This window comes from Mesoplodon densirostris, chromosome 14 (genome assembly GCF_025265405.1).
Source record: "Mesoplodon densirostris isolate mMesDen1 chromosome 14, mMesDen1 primary haplotype, whole genome shotgun sequence".
NCBI classification, from domain to species: domain Eukaryota; kingdom Metazoa; phylum Chordata; class Mammalia; order Artiodactyla; family Ziphiidae; genus Mesoplodon; species Mesoplodon densirostris.
The window spans coordinates 63223665-63245315 of NC_082674.1; the positions used below are offsets into that span (position 1 = coordinate 63223665).

A 21651-nucleotide genomic window follows, 5' to 3' on the forward strand; every position below is an offset into this window, starting at 1 on the left:
TCTGTGATCAGTTTGGTGAGAATGGCTTTCTTAACAGTTAAGTCCATGGACTTGGGATGTTTTGCATTTATTTAGATATTCTTTAATTTCTTGCAATAATTTTTTGTAGCTTTCAGAGTAGAAGTTTTTCTCTTCTTATGTTAAATTTACATTAATATAATATTTTAATTTTTTTGAGGCTGTTGTGAACAGAATGGTTTTCTTTTGCTTTTGTTTTAGTTTTTGATTTTGTTTTTGGCTGTGCTGCTTGACTTGAGGGATCTTAGTTCCCCAACCAGGGATCTAACTTATGCCCCCTTGCAGTGGAATTGCAGAGTCCTAACCACTGGACCGCCAGAGAATTCCCCCAGAATGGTTTTTTTAATTTCATTTTCAGCTTGTTAATTGCAAGTATATAATAATACAATTGATTTTTTTAATATTTAACTTTTATCCTGCAACCATGCTGAACTCGTTTATTAGTTCTAAATGGTGAATGGGAATGTTTGCTTAATTTGTCTTTCTTATCTTTCATTGTTAGTATGTAGAAATGCAGCAGATTTCTGTGTATTAATTTCATATCCTGAAACTTCAGCGAATTCATTGATGAGCTCTAGTAGTTTTCTGGTAGCATCTTTAGGATTTTATAGTATCTTGTCATCTGTAAAAACGGACAATTTACTTCTTTTCCAATTTGGATTCGTTTTATTTCTTTTTCTTCTCTGCTTGCCCTGACTAGGACTTCCAAAACTATGTTGAATAAAAGTGGCGAGAGTGGACATCCTTGTCTTGTTCCTGATCTTAGGGGAAATGCTTTCAGCTTTTCACCATTGAGTATAATGTTAGCTGTGGGTTTGTCATATATGGCCTTTATTGTGTTGAGGTATGTTCTCTCTGTGCCCATTTTCTAGAGAGTTTTTATCATAAATGTGTGTTGAAATCTGTCAAAAGCTTTTTCTGCATCTATTGGGATGATCATATGTTTTTTTAAATAAATTTATTTTATTTATTTATTTTTGGCTGTGTTGGGTCTTCATTACTGCGCGTGGGCTTTCTCTAGTTGCAACGAGCGGGGGCTACTCTTTGTTGCGGTGTGCGGGCTTCTCGTTGCGGTGGCTTCTCTTTGTTGCAGAGCACGGGCTCTAGGTGCACAGGCTTCAGTAGTTGGTAGCACGCGGACTCAGTAGTTGTGGCTCACAGGCTCTAGAGCACAGGCTCAGTAGTTGTGGCACACAGGCTTAGTTGCTTCGCGGCATGTGGGATCTTCCCGGACCAGGGCTCGAATCCGTGTCGCCTGCAATGGCAGGTGGATTCTTAACCACTGTGCCACCAGGAGAGCCCGGTCATATGGTTTTTATTCTTCAGTTTGTTAATGTGGTGTATCACACTGATGGATTTGCAGATACTGAAAAATCCTTGCATCCCTGGGATGAATCCCACATGATCATGGTGTATGATCCTTTTAGTTTATTAGTGGATTTGGTTTGCTAGTATTTTGTTGAGGATTTTTGCATCTATGTTCATCAGTGGTATTGGTCTGTAGTTTTCTTTTTTGCAATATCTTTGTCTGGTTTTGGTATCAGGGTGCTGGTGCCCTCCTAGAATGAGTTCAGAAGTGTTCCTTCCTCTGCAAATTTTTGGAATGGTTTCAGAAGGATGGGTGTTAACTCTTCTCAATGTTTGGTAGAATTCACCTGTGAAGCCATTTGGTCCTGGACTTTTCTTTGTTGGGAATTTTTAAATTGCTGATTCAATTTCAGTTCTGGTAAATTGGTCTATTCATATTTTCTGTGTCTTCCTGATTCAGTCTTGGGAGGTTGTACCTTTCTAAGCATTCATCAATTCCTTCTAGGTTGTCCATTTTATTGGCGTGTAGTTGCTCATAGTAGTCTCTTATGATCCTTTGTATTTCTGTGGTGTCGGTTGTAACTTCTTTTTCATTTCTGATTTTATTGATTGGGGCCCTCTCCCTTTTTTTCTTGATGAGTCTTCCTAAAGGTTTATCAATTTTGTTTATATTTTCAAAGAGCCAGCTTTTAGTTTCATTGATCTTTCCTATTGTTTTTTTTTTTGTTTTTTTTTGTGGTACGCGGGCCTCTCACTGTTGTGGCCTCTCCCGTTGCGGAGCAACAGGCTCCGGACGCGCAAGCTCAGCGGCCATGGCTCACGGGCCCAGCCACTCTGCAGCATGTGGGATCTTCCTGGACCGGGGCACGAACCTGTGTCCCCTGCATCGGCAGGCGGACTCTCAACCACTGAGCCACCAGGGAAGCCCTCCTATTGTTTTTTTAGTCTCTATTTCATTTATTTCTGCTCTGATATTTATGATTCCTTTCCTTCTACTAACTTTGGTTTTTATTTATTCTTCTTTCTCTACTTGCTTTAGATGTAAGTTTAGGTTGTTAATTTGAGATTTTTCTTGTTTCCTGAGGTAAGCCTGTATCACTATAAACTTCCCTCTTAGAACTGCTTTTTCTGTGTCCCATAGGTGTTGGATCATCATGTTTTCGTTTTCATTTGTCTCTAGGTAGTTTTTGATTTCCTCTTTGATTTCTTCAGTGATCCATTGGTTGTTTAATAGCATATTGTTTAGCCTCCACGTGTTTGTGAGTTTTGCAGTTTTTTTTTTCTTGTAGTTGATTTCTAGTTCCATAGAGTTGTGGTTGGAAAAGAAGCTTGATATGATTTCAGTTTTCTTAAATTTACCAAGGCTTGTTTTGTGGCCTAACATATGATCTATCCTGGAGAATGTTCCATGTGCACTTGAAAAGAATGTGTATTCTGCTGCTTTTGGGTGGAATGCTCTATAAATATCAGTTAAGTCCCTTTGGTCTAATGTGTTATTTAAGGCCTGTGTTTCCTTATTGATTTTCTGTCTGGATGATCTGTCCATTGATGTAAGTCGGGTGTTAAAGTCCCTTACTATTATTGTGCTACTGTTGAACTCTCCTTTTATGTCTGTTAATATTTTGCCTTATGTATTAAGGTGCTCCTATGCTGGGTGCATACATATTTACAGTTGTTATATCTTCTTCTTGGATTGATCCCTTGGTCATTCTGTAGTGTCCTTCTTTGTCTCCTGTAACAGTTTTTATTTTAAAGTTGATTTCATCTAATATAAATATTGCTACTCTGGCTTTCTTTTGATTTTCATTTGTGTGGAATACCTTTTCCATCCCCTCTCTTTTAGTCTGTATGTGTCTCTAGATCTGTAGTGAGTCTCTTGTAGGCAGCAAATAAACGGGCCTTGTTTTTGTATCCATTCATCCAGTTTGTGTCTTTTGGTTGGAGCATTCAGTCTGTTTATGTTTAAGGTAATTATCGATATGTATGTTCTTACTGTCATTTTGTTAATTGTTTTGGATTTGTTTCTGTAGGTCTTTTTTTCCCCCTTCTTTTGTTCTCTTCTCTTGTGATTTGATGACTATCTTCAGTGTTATGTTTAGATTCCTTTTTTGTGTATGTGTGTATCTGTTATAGATTTTTGGCTTGTGGTTACCTTGAGGTTATTGTATAGCAGTCTCTCTCTCTCTATATGTGATTCTTCTAAGTTGCTGATGTCTTAATTTCAAATGCATCTTAAATACCCTACATGTGTACTCTCCTTCCCTCATAATTACTGTTTTTATGTCATGTTTTACATCAAATTGTTTTTTGTATTCCTTAACTGCTTAGCATGGATACAGATGATTTTACTACTTTTGTCTTTTAATCTTCCTGCTAGCTTTGTTTATGAATGATTTCCTACCTTTACTGTATGTTTACTGGTGAGCTTTTTTGTTCCATAATTTTCTCATGTCAAGTTGTGGTCTTTTCTTTTGCACTTAGAGAAGTTCCTTTAACATTTGTTGTAAAGCTGGTTTAGTGGTGCTGAATTCTTTCAGCCTTTGCTTGTCTATACAGCTTTTGATTTCTCTGTCAAATCTGAAAAAGAGCCTTGCTGAGTAGAGTATTCTTGGATGTAGGTTTTTCCCTTTCATCACTTTAAATATATCATGCCAGTCCCTTCCAACCTGCAGAGTGCCTGCTGAAAAGTCAGCTGATAGTCTTATGGGAGTTCCGTTGTATGTTATTTGTTGCTTTCCCCTTTCTGCTTTTAGTTTTCTCTGTATCTCTAATTTTTTTTTTTTTTAGTTTCTGCTTTATAACAAAGTGAATCAGTTTGAATCTTTAATTTTTGACATTTTGATTACAGCGTGTCTTGGTGTGTTCCTCTTTGGGTTATCCTGTATGGGATTTTCTGTGCTTCTTGGACTTGGATGACTATTTCCTTTCCCAGGTTAGGGTGGTTTTCAGCTTTTATCTCTTCAAATATTTTCCTGAGCTCTTTCTTTCAAATATTTTCCCAGGCTCTTTCTCTTTTCTTCTGGGACCCCTGTAATGTGAATATTAGTGCTCTTGATGTTGTCTCAGAGATCTTTTAAACTGTCCTCATTTTTTTCTTTAATCTTTTTTCTGTTCAGTGGCAGTGATGTCCACTACTCTGTCTCCCAGCTAACTGATCCATTCTTCTGAATCCTTTAGTCTACTTTGATTCCTTCCACTATATTTTTCAGTTCAGTTATTGTATTCTTCATCTCTGGTTCTTCTTTATATTTTCTAACTCTTTTCTTAAAGCTTATAACTTCTTGTTCTGTGCATCCATTCTCCTCCTGAGTTCTTTGATCATCTGTATGCTCATTACTCTGAACTATTTCTTGGGTAGATTGCCTATTTCCACTTCACTTAGTTCTTCTGGGATTTTATCTTGTTCCTTCATCTGAAACATATTCCTCTGACATCTCATTTTGTCAATAACTTGCTATTTGTATTTTTATGTATGTAGTAGGTAAGTCACATCTCTCAACCTTGGAGAAGTGGCCCTCTGTAGGAGGCATCCTGTGCACTCCAGCAGTACACTCCCCTCTTGTTACCCAAGCTGTGTGCTCTAGGGGTTCACCCTAAGAGGGCTACTTGGGCCTTGTGTTGTGGTGGGCTAACTATGTGGGCAGTCTGGTAGGCCCCTAGTCTGGTTGGTTGCCAGGTCCTACCTTGTGTGGATGCTGCTGGCTGCTGTTTAGCAGGGCCTGGTCACAATGTGGCTGGTTGCAGAATCCTAGGGGCCCCGGGGCTAATGCTGGCTCACTGGTGGGTGGAGTCAGGGTCCTGAAGACCCTAGGGTTGTTGCCTACCCACTGGTTGTTGAAGCCAGATCCTGGGGTTAGTGCTGGTCTACTGGCAGGCAGAGCTGGCCCCTGGAGTCCAGCTGCAGGGCCCTGGGATCCCAGAGCTCATTTCAGATTGTTGTGGGGGTGGTGTCAGTTCCTGACACAGTTGGGTACAGGGTCTGGAGTGTCCTGAAGGTTTCTTTGGCCTGCTAGTGGGCCAGTCCAGGGCCCAGCTGGTCCCAGGGTAGGCTCTGGCCTGCACTGCAGAATCATAGTTTTCTTGCTTTTGGTGCCTGCATCCTGGTGAATGAGATTGGTCTAAAGGCTTTGCCTGGCTTCCTGGTGGGAGAGTCCTGTGCCTGTCTACTGGTGGGTGGTGCTGGGTCTTGGTCCTCTGGTGGTCTGGGCCATGTCTAGGGGTGAGTCCAAAGGCAGCTGTGAGCTTTTTAGTCTTTAGGCAGCCTGTCTGCTAATGGGTGGAGCTGTGTCCTAACCCAGTTAGTTCTTTGGCCTGAGACGTCCCAGCACTGTTGCCTGCAGGCTGTTGGGTGGGGCCAGGTTTTGGAGCTAATGAGCCAATATGTCATCCACCAACAGTATTCCCCAATATGTCTGCCACCAGTGTCTATGTCCCTAGGGTGAGCTGCAGCCACCCTCCCCCAACCCCTGCCATTCCAGGAGACTCTCCAAGACCAGCAGGTAGGTCTGGCCCAGGCCTCTATCAAATTACTTCTTTGGCCCTATGTCCCAGGGTATACGAGATTTCATGTGCACCCTTTAAGAGCAATATCTCTATTTTCCCCAGTCCTGTGGGGCTCCTGCAATTAAGCCTTCTGGCCTTCAAAGCCAAATGCTCTGTGGGCTCATCTCAACAGTGCCAGACCCCCAGCCTGGGAGAACCTCTGTAATATATTTACTCTCCAGTTTTCAGGTTGCCTACATAGGGGTTATGGGATTTGATTATATCATGAGTCTGCCCTTACTACCGGTTTTGTTGTGGTTCCTTCTTTATGTCTTTTGGTGTAGGAGATCTTTTCTGGTGGGTTCCAGTTTTTTGTGTGTGTGTATGTTTTTTTTTTAATGGTTATTCTGCGGATAGTTGTGATTTTGGTGTGCTTATGAGAGGAGGTGAGCTCAAGGTCTTTTTACTCTGCCATCTTGCCCACTTTCCTCTATACCACATTTTCTTTTTGTTTGTTTTGTTTTAATTTTTGTTGGAGTATAGTTGCTTTACAGTGTTGTGTTAGTTTCTACTGTACAGCAAAGTGAATCAGCTATACATATACATATATCCCCTCTTTTTTGGATTTCCGTCCCATTTAGGTCACCAGAGAGCATTGAGTAGAATTCCCTGTGCTATATACAGTAGGTTCTCATTAGTTATCTATTTTATACATAGTATCAATAGTGTATATATGTCAATCCCAATCTCCCACCCCCCATACTACATTTTCTTTATCTATTCATCCATCAGTGGACACTTAGGTTGTTTCCATGTCTTGGCTGTTTTAAGTAATGCTGCAGTGAACACAGATATACGAATATCTCTCCAAGACCAAGCTTTCAATTGTTTTGTGTATAGACCCAGAAGCAGAATTGCTGGATGATATGGTAGTTCCATTTTTAACTCTTTGGGTAACCTCCATACTGGTTTCCATAGTGGCAACACCAATTACATTTTCACTAACAGTGCACAGAAAGAGGAACCTTTAGCTCCATATCTTCACTAATGCTTGTTATTTCTTGTCTTTTTGATGATAGCCATTCTAACAGGTGTGACGTGATATCTTATTGTGGTTTTGGTTTGCATTTCCCCAATGATTATTGATGCTGAGCATCTTTTCCTGTATTTGTTAGCCATTCATATGTCTTCTTTACAAAAATGTCTATTAAGATCCTGTGCCCATTTTTTAATTGGGTTGTTTGTTTGTTTTTATTTGAGTTGAATTCTTTGTGTATTTTGGATGTTAACCCCTTGTCAGATATATCATTTGCAAATATCTTCTTCCATTCAGTAGTCTGATGGTTTCTTTTGCTGTGCAGAAGCCTTTCAGTTGGATGTGCTCCTGCTATTTACTTTTGCTATTGTTGTCTTTGCTTTTGGTGTCAAATTCAAAAAATTATTGCTAATACCACTGTCAAAGCTCTTAACTGCCTGTTTTCTTCTAGGAATTTCATGGTTTAAGATCTTACATTTAAATCTTCAATCCATTTAGAATTGATATTTGTGTATGGTGTAAGATAATGGTTCCGTTTCATTCTTTTGCATGTGGCTATCCAGTTTTCCCAGTACCATTTATTGAAGAGACTATCCTTTCCCCATTGTATATTCTTGGCTCCTTTGTCATAAGGTAATTGGCCTTATATGTGAGTTTATTTCTGGTCTTTCTATTCTGTTCCATTGATCTACATGTCTGTTGTTATGCCAGTACTATACCGTTTTGATTACTGTAGCTTTGTAATATAGTTTGAAATCAGGGAGTGTGGTGCCTACAGTTTTCTTCTACTTTTTTAAGATTGCTTTGGCTATTTGGAGTCTTTTGTGGTTACAGACAAATTTTAGAATTGTTCTATTTTTGTGGAAAATGCCACTGGAATTTTGATAGGGATTGCATTGAATCTATAGATTGTTTTGAGTAGTATGGACATTTTAACAATATTACTTCTTCCAATCTGTGAGCACAGAATATTTTCCCATTTTTTCACGTCTTTTTCAGCTTTTTTCATCAATGTTTTCAGTATACAGGTCTTTTACCTCCTTGGTTAAATTTATTCCTAGGTATTTTATTCTTTTGATGCAATTTTGAATAGGATTGTTTTAATTTCTTTTTCTGGTAGTTTATTATTAATGTATAGAAATGCAACAGATTTTTGTCTGTTAAATAATTTTGTATACTGCAACTTTACTGAATGTATTAGTTGTAACAGTTTTTTTTTGGTGGAGTCTTTAGGGTTTTCTATATATAAAATCATGCCATTTTCACATAGTGACAATTTTGCTTCTCTTCTGATTTGGTGCCTTTTGCTTCTTTTTCTTGCCTAATTGATCTGGCTAGGACTTGCAATACTGTGTTCAATAAACGTGATGCCAGTGGATATCCTTGTCTTGTTCCTGATCTTAGAGGAAATGCTTCCCATTTTTCACCGTTGAGTATGTTAGCTATAGTCTTGTCAGAAATGGTCGTTGAGCTATGTTTCCTCTAGACCTACTTTGTTGAGAGTTTTTATCATGAATGGATTTTGAGTTTTCTCAAATGCTTTTCCTACCTCTATTGATTATATGATTTTTATCCTTTATTTGGTTAGTGTCATGTACCACATTGATTGATTTGTAGATGTTGAACCATCCTTGCATCCCTGGAATAAATCCCACTTGATCATAGTGTATAATCCTTTTAATATATTATTGAATTGGGTGTGCTAATGTTTAGTTTGGTTTTTTTTTTTTTTGCATCTATGTTCATCAGGGATATTGGCTTGTAATTTTCTTGTTGTGTATCTACACTGGGTATCTAAGTAACGTCTGGGTAACAGGGTAACGTGGGCCTTATAAAATAAGTTTGGAAGTGTTCTCTCCTGTTCTGTTTATTGAAAGAGTTTGAGAATCTTTCATATTAATTCTTCCTTAAATGTTTGGTAGAATTCAGCAGGGAAGCCACCTGGTCCTGGACTTTTGTTCATTGGGAGGTTTGAGAGTCTTTTTATACTTTAGATATAAAAGCAGATTCCATGTATCCCACTATATTTTGGAGAAATTGTCTTAGGGATTCCCAGAGTATTCCCAGAGTATTCATCCCAGTGAAAATTCTGATTACCAATAATCTATAGAGAAGGTAGAATGGATCCCATAGTTACAAGTGATACTTTGTTTCATGTGTATGTCTGTTTCTTCCATGACTTAGAACTCTAAAAATGTGTATGGAAACTGAATTAATGTTTACCATTACGGTTTATAGTTGTTAAGATGTTCTACATCTTAAAATGCCTATTTTGATATACAATGACTGTCAAAATGTGAAGATGGAAGATGGTAATTTATATTAGGTGTATTTTACCACAATAAAAAAATTGAGGGGGTGTGAAGATGGTTCACAAAAAAGAATTTTTCAAGGCTCTAAAACATGTAAAGAGTTGGAGTTTTTAAAATTCCATCCATTTAATTACTGATGATAAAAATAAAGTCTCAGGTTTCTTAGCTGAAAATGAGATTAATAATACCTCTCTCTCAGTTTTATAAGAGGGGAAAAAACAGATATAGAGCATATATCATAATACCGCACACATAGCAAGCAATAATACATAGCAGCTGCTGTTACAATCCCAGGAACCAAAATGCCCTCCTCAAGGTCATACAGCCAGTCTGTGGCAGAATCCAGCCCAGAATCTGGGTCTTTTGATCCTGAGTCTCTTAAACTATTACCATGCCAATCTGGCCACTAGGCACAAGGCATGAATCAAGAATTTTCTGAATCTTTATATAGACCATTCTTTCCTTCAGTCTTTGTTTTGTATCTAAAGAATTAAATGTGAATACTATTTCTAAAGGGAATGCAAATATTTTGAAAGTCCTTCAAAATCTTTTTTTTTTTCGCCTTTTCAGAGCCCAGATGTCATTCAGAATTTGAAAATACCACCCATTCTGTCTTCAGGTCAGCTAAGTTTTACTTTCATCATCCAGTGCACCTACGAAGTGATCAAGATTTTTGCCATGAATCCTTAGGAAGAAGAGTTTTCATGAGGCATTCTTGGAAAGATTCCTTTCAGCATCATCCAGACAAACAAAGAGAACACACTTGTCTTCCTTCCTCTTATCAAAATGTGGCAAAGACAAAGTCAGATTATACCACAGTAGAGAGCCTCAGTATCAATGTAAACTTGGAAAACAAAGGAGTAAAGCATACTACTAAAAGTCAGGCTAGACATTTCCCAAAATATGACAAACAAGTTAATGACCTAAAAAGGGATCATAAGGCCACCCCAGAGTTAACAACTCAGCACACTGTGAGTTTAAATGAACTCTGGAACAGGTATCAGGAGCGACAGAGGCAACAGAAACCTCCTGAGTTCAGTGCCAAGAAGGAACTTTCCTTGGTGGAGCGACTTGATCGTTTGGCTAAACTTCTTCAGCATCCCATCACACATTCTCTCCAGTCCTCAGAAAGTACACAGGATGATAACAAGGGGGAACAAGATGTTAAGGAACGGAGTGGTAGACAGCAACAGCAGAAAAACAAGCTTCAGAAAAAGAAACGGTATAAAAGCCTGGAGAAATGCCATAAAAATACAGGCGATCTTAAAAAAAACAAGGTTCTTTCTACTCATCAAGCTGGGAGGTCCAATCAGATTAAAATTGAACAGATTAAATTTGATAAATATATTCTGAGAAAACAGCCAGGTTTTCATTATATAAATAACACTTCTTCAGATTCTAGACACTCAGAGGAGAGTGAGCTGCTCACAGATACTGCCACCAACATCCTTTCCACCACCACTTCTGTGGAATCAGATATATTGACCCAAACAGATAAGGAAGTGACTCTGCATGAGAGGAGCAGCTCTATTTCCACCATTGATACTGCCCGACTGATCCATGCTTTTGGCCATGAAAGAGTTTGTTTGTCACCCAGGCGAATTAAATTATACAGCAGCATCACCGACCATCAGAGGAGATACCTTGAGAAGCGGAGCAAGAAAAACAAGAAACCACTGAATACAGGTTATCCCCAAATTACTTCAGAGCACACCAGAAGGAAACACGTCCAGGTACATGGCTACAAATTCCATCTGGCAATATGACTACATTTTTCATGGACTTTTTAGTTAAGCTTTGCACACAGGTGAAAAAAAGCCAATTGCCCTTTCCTCACTATAACATTTCTTACCAGCTGGAAAAGAGTGAGAAAGTGTAGTACAGTGCTGTTTGAGTTGTCATTCTTTTCATTAACACTCATTTACGAATTACCCTTTGGATGAAAGGCTTTGCTGCTAAATGCTTCAAAATCTGCAAAATCTATACCTTTGGTACAGGGGATCTTCAAGTTTAGAATGACCTCCATTCTGAACAATATTACCTGTTTTTTTTGCCTGTTGGTTTTTGTTTATTCATTCCTCCCTGTCTTTTAAGAAATTTTGAGGTGCTTTTAAGCACACACACACACACACACACACACATATAAGTAATATGATTATTTTTTAAGTAAATGAAGAATTGGAATGATGGAAAATTAGACTGAAGCCAGGGAGGGGTGAGCTACAACATGATTTAAAAAATAAATACATGAAGAATTAAGAGTGACAGGAAGGCAAGTTGATACCTTGTGATATGGTTGCTAAAAATGAGCCACAAATTTTGCTTTATGTTTTCTAGCAATTAGTGTTGCTAGAATCTTGTGATCAATTACATAACTCTAATAATAAAAGCAAACTAAATTTTCAAAAGCATTACAGATATTTCTGGTGCTAAGCCTTCTTAAATTTCTCTCGTCTGTCCTCATAAAGAAGGCATTGTGGTGTAACAAAATCCTCAACGGCATCCTTACAGTACATTCTCAGTAACAACAATCATATAAGGCTAATATGGCCTTCGTTTAGGGAATTCCATAAAGGCAGATTTCAAGGGGTCAGTAAATGCAGACCATTACTTTAAGCCAAGATAAAATTGATTTGGACAGGTGCTCTCCAAATAGGGATACTTGCAAAATGGTTCATTGGAGTATGAACCTTTTACAGTGTATGAGTACAGCAATAATATATAATTTATAAATAATATCTACTTTAATAATTTGTACTTAAAATGTTTTATCAGTGGGACCCCATGATAAAAACAATTTGGAGACCACTGGTTTAGCTGAAAGAAGGCACAAAACATTCAGACATTTAACCATATATATTATTTCTCAATTGAATTTTTGGTAGGTATTAAATGACAGTAATTACACATATAAATAGTACAATAAGACTCTTTTTTTTAAAGTAAGGGAAAAATTGGGAAAGACACAGAATGAGGCTTTTTGTTCCATAGAGGAGGTGGGGGAAAGGATGCAGATAGAGGGTTTTTTGGTGTGTGTACTAAAATACATATACATAACAAAGTTTACAGTTTTATCATTTTAAAGTATGCAGTTCAGTGGCACTGAGTATATTCACAGTGTTTTACAACTATCACCACTATCTAGTTTCAGAGCTTTTTCACCACCCTAGTGGAAACCTCATACCCATTAAGCAGTTACTCTCTATTCCCCCTTCCTACCAGCCCCTGTCAATCACTAATCTACTTTTTGTCCTGTGAACTTGCCTATTCTGGTTATTTCATTTAATTGGAATCATATCATATGTGGCCTTTGTGTCAGGCTTCTTTGACTCTAGAATAATCTTTCTGAAATTTATCCATGTCCTAGCATCTGTCAGTACTTCATTGCTTTTTATGGCTGAATAATATTATATGTTTAGACACATTTTATTTATCTGTTCATCCATTCATGGACGTTTAGGTTGTTTCTACCTTTTGGCTATTGTGAATAGACCTGATATGAACATTTGTGTACAAGTTTTTATTTGAACACCTACATACAGTTCTTTTGGGTATACACGTAAGAGTTGAAAATTCTGGGTCATTTGGAAATTTTATTTTAAGCTTATTTAGGAAGCGTCAAACTGTTTTTCACAGTGGCCACACCATTTTACATTCCCAGCAACAATTTCTAAGGGTTCCAATTTCTCCACATTCACCAACACTCTTTATTTATTTATTTATTTATTTTTGCCATCCCAGTAGCTACAAAGTGGTATCTCATACTCATTGTCATTTTGATTGTGGTTTGTTTTGCCTTTCCCTTTGCATAATGACTAATGATGTTAAGTATCTTTTTATGTGCTTGTTGGCCATTTTTTTGAAATTAATGAATTAATTAATTTTTGGCTGCATTTGGTCTTCATTGCTGTGCATAGGCTTTCTCTAGTTGCGGCGAGTGGTGGCTACTCTTCATTGTGCCACGTGGGCTTCTCATTACGGTGGCTTCTCTCATTGCAGAGCACGGGCCCAGGTGTGCAGGCTTCAGTAGTTGTGGCTCGTGGGCTCTAGAGCGCGGGCTCAGTAGTGTGGCACCCGGGCTTAGTTGCTCTGTGGCATGTGGGATCTTCCTGGACTGGGGCTTGAACCCTGCATTGTCAGGTGGATTCTTAACCACTGCGCCACCAGGGAAGTCCCTGCCCACTTTTTAAGTTGTTTGGCCTTTTTGTTTTCGAGTTGTAAGAGTTCTTTATATATTCTGGATTGTGGAATATTATCAGATGTGTAATTTGCAAATATTTGCTTCCACTCTCTGGGTTGTGTTTTCACTCACTTACTACTCTTTTTTTTTTTTTTTTAATTTTATTTATTTATTCATTTATTTCTGGCTGTATAGGGCCTTTGTTGCTGCGCGCGGGCTTTCTCTAGTTGCGGCGAGCGGGGGCTACTCTTCTTTGCGGTGCGCGGTCTTCTCACTGCGGTGGCTTCTCGTTGCGGAGCAGGGTCTCTAGGCGCGCGGGCTTCAGTAGTTGTAGCTCGCGGCCTCAGTAGTTGTGGCGCACGAGCTTAGTTGCTCCGCGGCATGTGGGATCTTCCCGGACCAGGGCTCGAACCCGTGTCCCCTGCATTGGCAGGCGGATTCTTAACCACTGCGCCATCAGGGAAGCCCCTACTTACTACTCTTTATTGAAGCACAGCAGTTTACTTTCAATGAAGCCCCAGTGTACCTATTTTTTCTTTTGTTGCTTGTGCTTTTGGTGTCATATTTAAGAAACCATTGCCAAATCCAAAGTCATGAAGATTTGTCCATATATTTTCTTTCAAGAATTTTATACTTCTAGTTCTTTCATTTGCATCTTGGATGTATATTGAGTTAATTTATTTATATGGTATGAGGTAGGGGTCAAACATTCTTTCCACATGGAATTGTCCCAAAATCAGCTGTTGAGACTGTTCTTTCTCCATTGAATGGTCTTGGCACCCTTGTCAAAAATCAGTTGACCATAGATGTGAGGGTTTATTTCTAGGCTCTCAGTTCTGTTCCATTGATCTGTATGCTGATCTATATGCCATTACTGCACTGATTTGGTTACTGTAGCTTTGTAGTAAGTTTTAAAATTGAGAAGTATGAATCTTCCAACTTTATTCTTTTTAAAGACTGTTTTGGCCAATCAGGGCCCTTGTGTCTCCATATGAATTTTAGGATCAGCTTTTTAAAATTTCTGCTGAAAAGGTTGTTGAGAATTTTATATTAATTGCATTTAATATGTAGCTTGCTTTGGGGTTTATTGCCATCTAAACAACATTGTCTTCCAGTTGATAAACACAGGATGTTTTCCAATTTATTTAGGACTTTATTTTCTTCCAGTAAGGTCTTGTAGTTGCCAATGTACAAGTGTTATACCTTCTTGTCTAAATTTATTCCTAAGTATTTGATTCTTGTGTTTTCTTTCTTTTTCTTTATTATTTTTAATTGTGATAATGTATGCATAACAAAATTTATCATCTTAACCATTTTTTCTTATTCTATTTTATTTATTTTTCTTCCAGTTTTATTGATTTAATTGACATACAGCACTGTTTGAGTACAGCATAATGATTTGACTTACATACATCATGAAATGATTATCACAGTAAGTTTAGTGAACATCTGTCGTCTCATACAGATACAAAATTAAAGAAATAGAAAAAAATATTTTCCTTGTAATGAGAACTCTTAGGATTTACTCTCTTAATCACTTTCTTATATAATATACAGCAGTGTTAGTTTTATTTATCATGTTGTACATTACATCCGTAACAGTTGTTTACCTTATAACTGGAAGTTTGACTGCCCTCAACCAATTCCCACTCCCTCCCGCCACCCACTGTCTCTGTTAACCACAAATCTGATCTCTTTCTATGAGTTCATTATTTTTTTTCTGAAGTATAATTCATCTACAACATTATGTTAGTTCCTGTGCACAAAATAGTGATTTGATATTTCTATATATTTCAAACACCATGGTAAGTCTAGTTACTATATGTCACTATGCAAAGATATTACATACTTATTGACTGTATTCTCCACACTGTACACTTAACACCCGTGACTCATTTATTTTACAACTGGAAGTTTGTACTTCTTAATCTCCCTCACCTATTTCTTTCCTCCCTTCGCCACCTCCCCTCTGACCACCACCTGTTTTTTTTCTATCTATAACTCTGTTTCTGTTTTGTTATGTTTGTTTGTTTTGTTTTTTAGATTTCGCTTAGCATAATACCCTCTAGGTCCATCCATGTTGTTGCAAATGGCAAGATTTCATTCTTTTTATGGCTGAGCAGTATTCCATTTCATAAATATATACACCACATTTTCTTTATCCATGGGCATTTAGGTTGCTTCCATATCTTGGCTATTGTAAATAATGCTGCAGTGAACATAGGGGTGTATATATCTTTTCGAACTAGTGTTTTTGTTTTCTTCAGAAAAATACTCATATGTTAATTGTTGGATCATGTGATAGTTCTGTTTTTAATTTTGTGAGGAGCCTCCAAACTGTTTTCCATAGTGGCTGCACCAATTTACATTCCCACCAACAGTCCCTTTTCTCTTCATCCTTGCCAGTACTTGTTTTATTTTGCTAATAGCCATTCTGACAGGTGTGAGGTGATATATCATTGTGGTTTTGATTTTCATTTCCCTGATGATTAGTGATACTGAGCATCTTTTCATGTGCCTCTTGGCCATCTGTATGTCTTCTTTGCAAAAATGTCTATTCAGATCCTTTGCCCATTTTTTAAAGTCAGGTTGTTTGGGTTTTTGATGTTGAGTTGTATGAGTTCTTTGTATATTCTGGGTATTAACCCCTTATCAGATAGATTGCTTGCAGATATCTTCTCCCATTCGGTAGATGATAGTTCCCTTCAGTGTGGAAAAGCTCTTTAGTTTGATGTAGTCCCATTTGTTTATTTTTGGTTTTGTTTCCCTTGCCTGAGGAGACATATCCAAAAAAAAATTACTAAGATCAGTGTCAAAGAGCTTACTGCCTATGTTTTCTTCAAGAAGTTTTGTCTTTTTTTTTTTTTGGTTGTGGTTTCAGTTCTTACATTTAAGTCTTTAATCCATTTTGAATTTATTTTTGTTCATGGGGTAGTTTAATGTATTAAATACATTCATATTGTTGTGCAGACATCACCATCACCCATCTCTAGAACTCTTTTCATCTTGCAAAACTGAATTTCTACACTGACTCAAATAGCAACTCCCCATTCCACCTTAGGCTCAAGCCCCTAGCAACCACCATTCTAAGAATTTGACTACTCTAGGTACCTCATGTAAGTGGAATACAGTATTTGTCTTTAAGTAACAAGTTTATTTCATTTAGCATAATGTCCTCAAGGATCATCAGTGTTGTACCATCTGACAGGATTGTCTTTTTTTTCAGACTGAATGATACTGCATTGTATGTATATACCACATTTTAAAATTTTTTTATTTATTTATTTTTGGCTGTGTTGGGTCTTTGTTCCTGTGCGTGGGCTTTCTCTAGTTGTGGCAAGCGTGGGCCACTCTTCATCATGGTGTGCAGGCCTCTCACTGTCGCAGCCTCTCTTGTTGCGGAGCACAAGCTCCAGACGCGCAGGTTCAGTAGTTGTGGCTCATGGGCCTAGTTGCTCCACGGTATGTGGGACCTTCCCAGACCAGGGCTCGAACCCATGTCCCCTGCATTGGCAGGCAGATTCTCAACCACTACGCCACCAGGGAAGCCCTGTATATACCACATTTTGTTTGTTCATTCATCCATCTGTTAATAGATATTGTGTTGCTTCCATGTTTAGACCATTGTGAATAATGATGCTATGAACATGAGTGTACGAATACCCATTCAAGATCCTGCTTTCAATTTTGGGGGGTACATATCCAGAAGTGGAATGGCTGGATTATATGGTAATTCTATTTTTAATTTTTTGAGGAACGACCATACTGTTTTCCACAGCAGCTGCCCATTTTACAGTCCCACCAACAGCACACGATGGCTCCACTTTTTCCACATCTTTGTCAACACATGTTATTCTCTGTTTTCTTTATAGTGGCATCCTAATGTGTATGAAGTGATATGTTTTTGATTTGCATTTCTTTCATGATTATATTGAGCATCTTTTTATATACTTCTTGGCCATTTGTATATCATCTTTGGAGAAATGTCTATTCAAGTACTTTGCTCCTTCTTGAATCACGTTATTTTTTGGTCATTGAGTTGTAGAAGTTCTTTACATATTCTGAGTATTAACCTCTTATCAGATATATGATTTATAAAATTTTCTCCCAGTCAGTGGACTCCCTTCTTACCTTTGTTGATTGTGTCCTTTGATGCCCAGAAATTTTTAATATTGATGTAGTCCCAGTTGTCGAGTTTTACTTTTGCTGCCTGTGCTTTTGGTGTCATATCTAAGAAGTCATTACCAAGTCCAATGCTATGAAGCTTTCCCCCTGTGTTCTTCCAAGAATGTTATGGTTTTAGGTCTTTAATCCATTTTGAGGTAATTTTTGTACATGATGTAAGATAAGGCTCCAACTTCATTCTTTTCCAATTTCATTCTTTTTAAGATATCCAGTTTAAGATATCCTTTTTAAGGATATCCAGTTTTCCCAGCGCCATTTGTTAAGGAGACTGCTCTTTTCCTGTTGAATGGTTTTGGCCCCTTGTCAAGGGTCAGAGATCATTTGACCATGTGGCACAAAGGTTTATTTCTGGGCTCTCTATTCTAGTCCATTCATCTATTTATCTTTATGCCAGTACCACACTGTTATTGTATTACTGTTTTGAAATCAGGAAGTGTGAATCCTCCAACTTTGTTGTTCTTTTTCAAAATTGTTTTGGTTCTTCAGGGTTTCGTATCATTTTTAATGATTTCTTACTGTTTTCATTTTTTTTTATTGCTATATGATTTTCTTTGAGTTGTTTTTTTGCTAACTTAGCAGCCATGTAATTAACAAATGTGCTTAAGCCACTGTCTCAGTGTATCACCCAGATATGAAATAGTATCTATTGACTCCATTATATGAAAAATTAAGAAACTGGTTGCACTTGCCCTACTTCTCCCCACCTACACACACTTCCCCCAACATAACAATATTCATTATATTTTGTGAATGTTGTCTCAGTTCATTATGGTAGTATTACTATTGTATTGATAAGCTTTATGTTTAAGAAGTATACCATTTTACTTCCATGTTATAAGCAAAATCACCATTTTATGTATTTTTTAAAGAGGATCAGTATCATGAGTCTTTTCAGTGTAACTGTTTGTGAGTTTATTAATTTAAATAATTTTATTGTTTAACTAGATTTTTCTACAGTTGTTCAGGAGTGAGCATCTCTTCAGTTCTTATAAATTTGAGATTATCATTCTGTAACCTTTGTATAGGAATAACAACTTCTTTGGGTATAAAACTTTTGAATAATAATCTTTAATTCAAAACTCAGTCAGATTTGCTTCCCCTTTCTGGGCACATACATTTAATATTTCTGTGCCAGAGGCAACCCTAATATTTTTTCCCTCTTGGATTCTGGATTGTTGTTGGGTTTTTAAAATTGAAGTTTTCTTACTTTCCCAGGGTATGTCCCAGTGTTGGTCGATCTCTATTGATTTTTTAAAAATAAAATTTACATACCTTAAAATTCATTCTTGTAAAGTATACAATTTAGTGGTTTTTAGTATATTCAGAGGAGGTTATACAACCATCACCACTAATTCCAGAACTTTTTGTCATACCAAAAAGAAACCCTGTGCCCCTTAACAGTCATTTCCTAGCCGTTTTTTTGTGGTACGCAGGCCTCCCACTGCCACGACCTCTCCCGTTGCAGAGCACAGGCTCCAGATATGCAGGCCCAGCGGCCATGGCCCACGGGCCCAGCCGCTCCACGGCATGTAGGATCCTCCTGGACCAGGGCACGAACCCACGTCCCCTACATCGGCAGGCGGACTCTTAACCACTGCACCACCAGGGAAGCAAAACACATAAGTTTATGTGTTTGTGTGTGTGTTCATGTGTTCCTTAGTGTTTTCTATATAAAATTTTGTCATTTGCAAATAGAGGTAGTTTTCCTTCTTCTTTCCAATATCATGTCATTTATCTCTTTTTCTTGCCTAGTTGCCCTTGCTAGAACCTCCAGTACTGTGTTGAATAGAAGTGTTAAGAATGAGTATCCTTGTCTTGTTCCTGATTTTAAGGAGAAATCTTTCTGGTCATTAAGCATGATGTCACTGTGAGTTTTTTTTATAAATGCCCTTTATCAGGTTGAGGAAGTTCTCTTCTATTCCTGTTTTGTTGAGTGTTTTTATTATGGAAGGGTTTTGGGTTTTGCCATGTGCTTTTTCTATGTATAATGAAATGATCCTATGTTTTCTTTATGAATATGGTGTGTTACGTTGATTGATAATCATATATTGAACCAACTTTGCCTTCCTGGGATAAATTCCTCCTGGTTTTGATGTATAATCCCTCTTCTGTGTTGCTGGATTCAGTTTGCTAGTATTTTGTTGTGGATTTTCCTACTATATTCATAAGGGGTATTGGTCTGTAGTTTTACTGTATCTTTGCCTTTTTTATCAGGGTAATACTCTCCTTACAGAATGAATTGGGAAGTGATCCTTCTTCCCATTTTGTTTTGATGATGATGTTGTTTTTTGAGTTTGTGAATGGTTGTTGTTAATTCTACTTTAAATGTTTTTTAGAATTCACCAGTTTGGGCCTGGGCTTTTCTTTGGGGGGTGATTTCTGATTACTGACTCAGCCTCTGTCCTTATTATAGGTCTGTTCAGATTTTCTATTTTTGCTTGAGTCAGTTTTGGTAGGTTGTTTTTCTAGGAATTTGTCTGTTTCATCTAGGTTACCTAATTTGTTGACATGTAATTGTTCATAATATTCCCTTATGATCCTTTTTAATTTCTGTGTGATTGGTAGTAACATCCCCTGGTTCATTCTTAATTTAAATGATTTGAGTTTTCCCCTTTTTTCCTTTAGTGAGTTCTAGCTAAAGATTTGTCCATTTTTGTTGACCTTTTCAAAGAACCAACTTTTGATTTCTTTGATTTTTCTCTTTTTTTGATTCTCTGATTCATTTATTTTCATTCTAATCTATATAATTTCCTTCATTTTGCCTGCTTTGGTTTTTATTTGGTCTTCTTTTTCTGGTTTCTTAAGGTTGAAGGTGAGGTTATAGTTTCAAAATCTTTCTTCTTTTAATATGGACATTTACAGATACAAATTTCTGTAAGCCCTTTCTTCACCGCATCCCATAAGTTTTGGTATGTTTTGCTTTCATTTTCATTCATCTCAGAGTATTTTCTAATTGCCCTGGTAATTTCTTCTTTGAACATTGGTAGTTAAGAGTGTGTCATTTATTTCTCTATATTTTTGAATTTCCCAAATTTCCTTATTGATTTCTAGTTTCATTCCATTGTGGTCAGAAAACATACTTTATATAATTTGTAAATGTATTGTGACTTGTTTTATGACCTAGCATATGGTCTCTCCTGGAGAACATTATATGTGCCCTCAGAAGAATGTGTATTCTGCTTCTGTTGGTTGGAGTATTATGTATATGTCTTTAGGTCTAGTTGGATTATAGTGTTGTTCAAGCCTTCTATTTCCTTATTGGTCTGTCGAGTTTTTCTATCCATTTTGAAAGTGTAATATTGCAGTCTCCAGCTATTACTCTTGAATTGTCTATGTCTCCTTTCATTTCTGTCAGTTTTTTTCCTTTGGTACCTGTCCTTGTTTTTCCAACACATGGCAGACATTTGTTAATTTTTTGATGAAGTGTGTTAATTTGTCAACTAACTTTTAGTCTCCCTCTATTGTCCTAGCTTATCTTGGATCCATTTTTTTAAGTCCATGTTCTTTTTAAGTTTTCTCTAGAGTGAGAGTACAAATTATTTACTGACTAAAATGGGTAAACCTTCTGGCAAAATTAATTCTTTCTCTTTCCCTTCTTTTTTTCCTTCCTTTCTTCCACTTTTTTCTTTATAAATTTATTTATTTTATTTATTTATTTTTGGCTGCAGTGGGTCTTCCTTGCTGCGCCCAGGCTTTCTCTAGTTGCAGTGAGCGGGAGCTACTCTTCATTGCGGTGCACGAGCTTCTCATTGCTGTGGCTCCTCTTGTTGTGGAGCACAGGCTCTAGGCACGCCGGCTTTAGTAGTTGTGGCGTGTGAGCTCAGTAGTTGTGGCTCGCAGGCTCTAGAGCACAGGCTCAGTAATTGTGGCACCCTGGCTTTGTTGCTCCGCGGCATATGGGATCTTCCCGGACCAGGGCTTGAACCCGTGTCCCCTGTATTGGCAGGCAGATTCTTAACCACTGCGCCACCAGGGAAGCCCCCTTTCTTCCACTTTAATGCTATAGAATATTTTCATAAATCCTTTTTTGTTTTCAGATTACCTTTTCCTCAAAACAGTTCTGTGGAAACCATTTATTTGATCACAACCATTTATTTGATCACATTTGATGACCTTATTACCTATTTACA

General features: G+C 37.6%; 1 protein-coding gene across 7 annotated transcripts in view; it reads left to right on the plus strand.

Annotated features, from left to right (window-relative positions):
- Positions 1 to 21651, plus strand: part of ALMS1 (ALMS1 centrosome and basal body associated protein) — a 245357-nt gene that overhangs the window by 186534 nt on the left and 37172 nt on the right. For all 7 annotated transcript variants that reach the window (XM_060117005.1, XM_060117009.1, XM_060117006.1 and 4 more), the window contains one exon: positions 9727 to 10889. In XM_060117005.1, the coding sequence (XP_059972988.1) occupies positions 9727 to 10889 (1163 nt within the window). The remainder of the gene's footprint in view (positions 1 to 9726; positions 10890 to 21651) is intronic.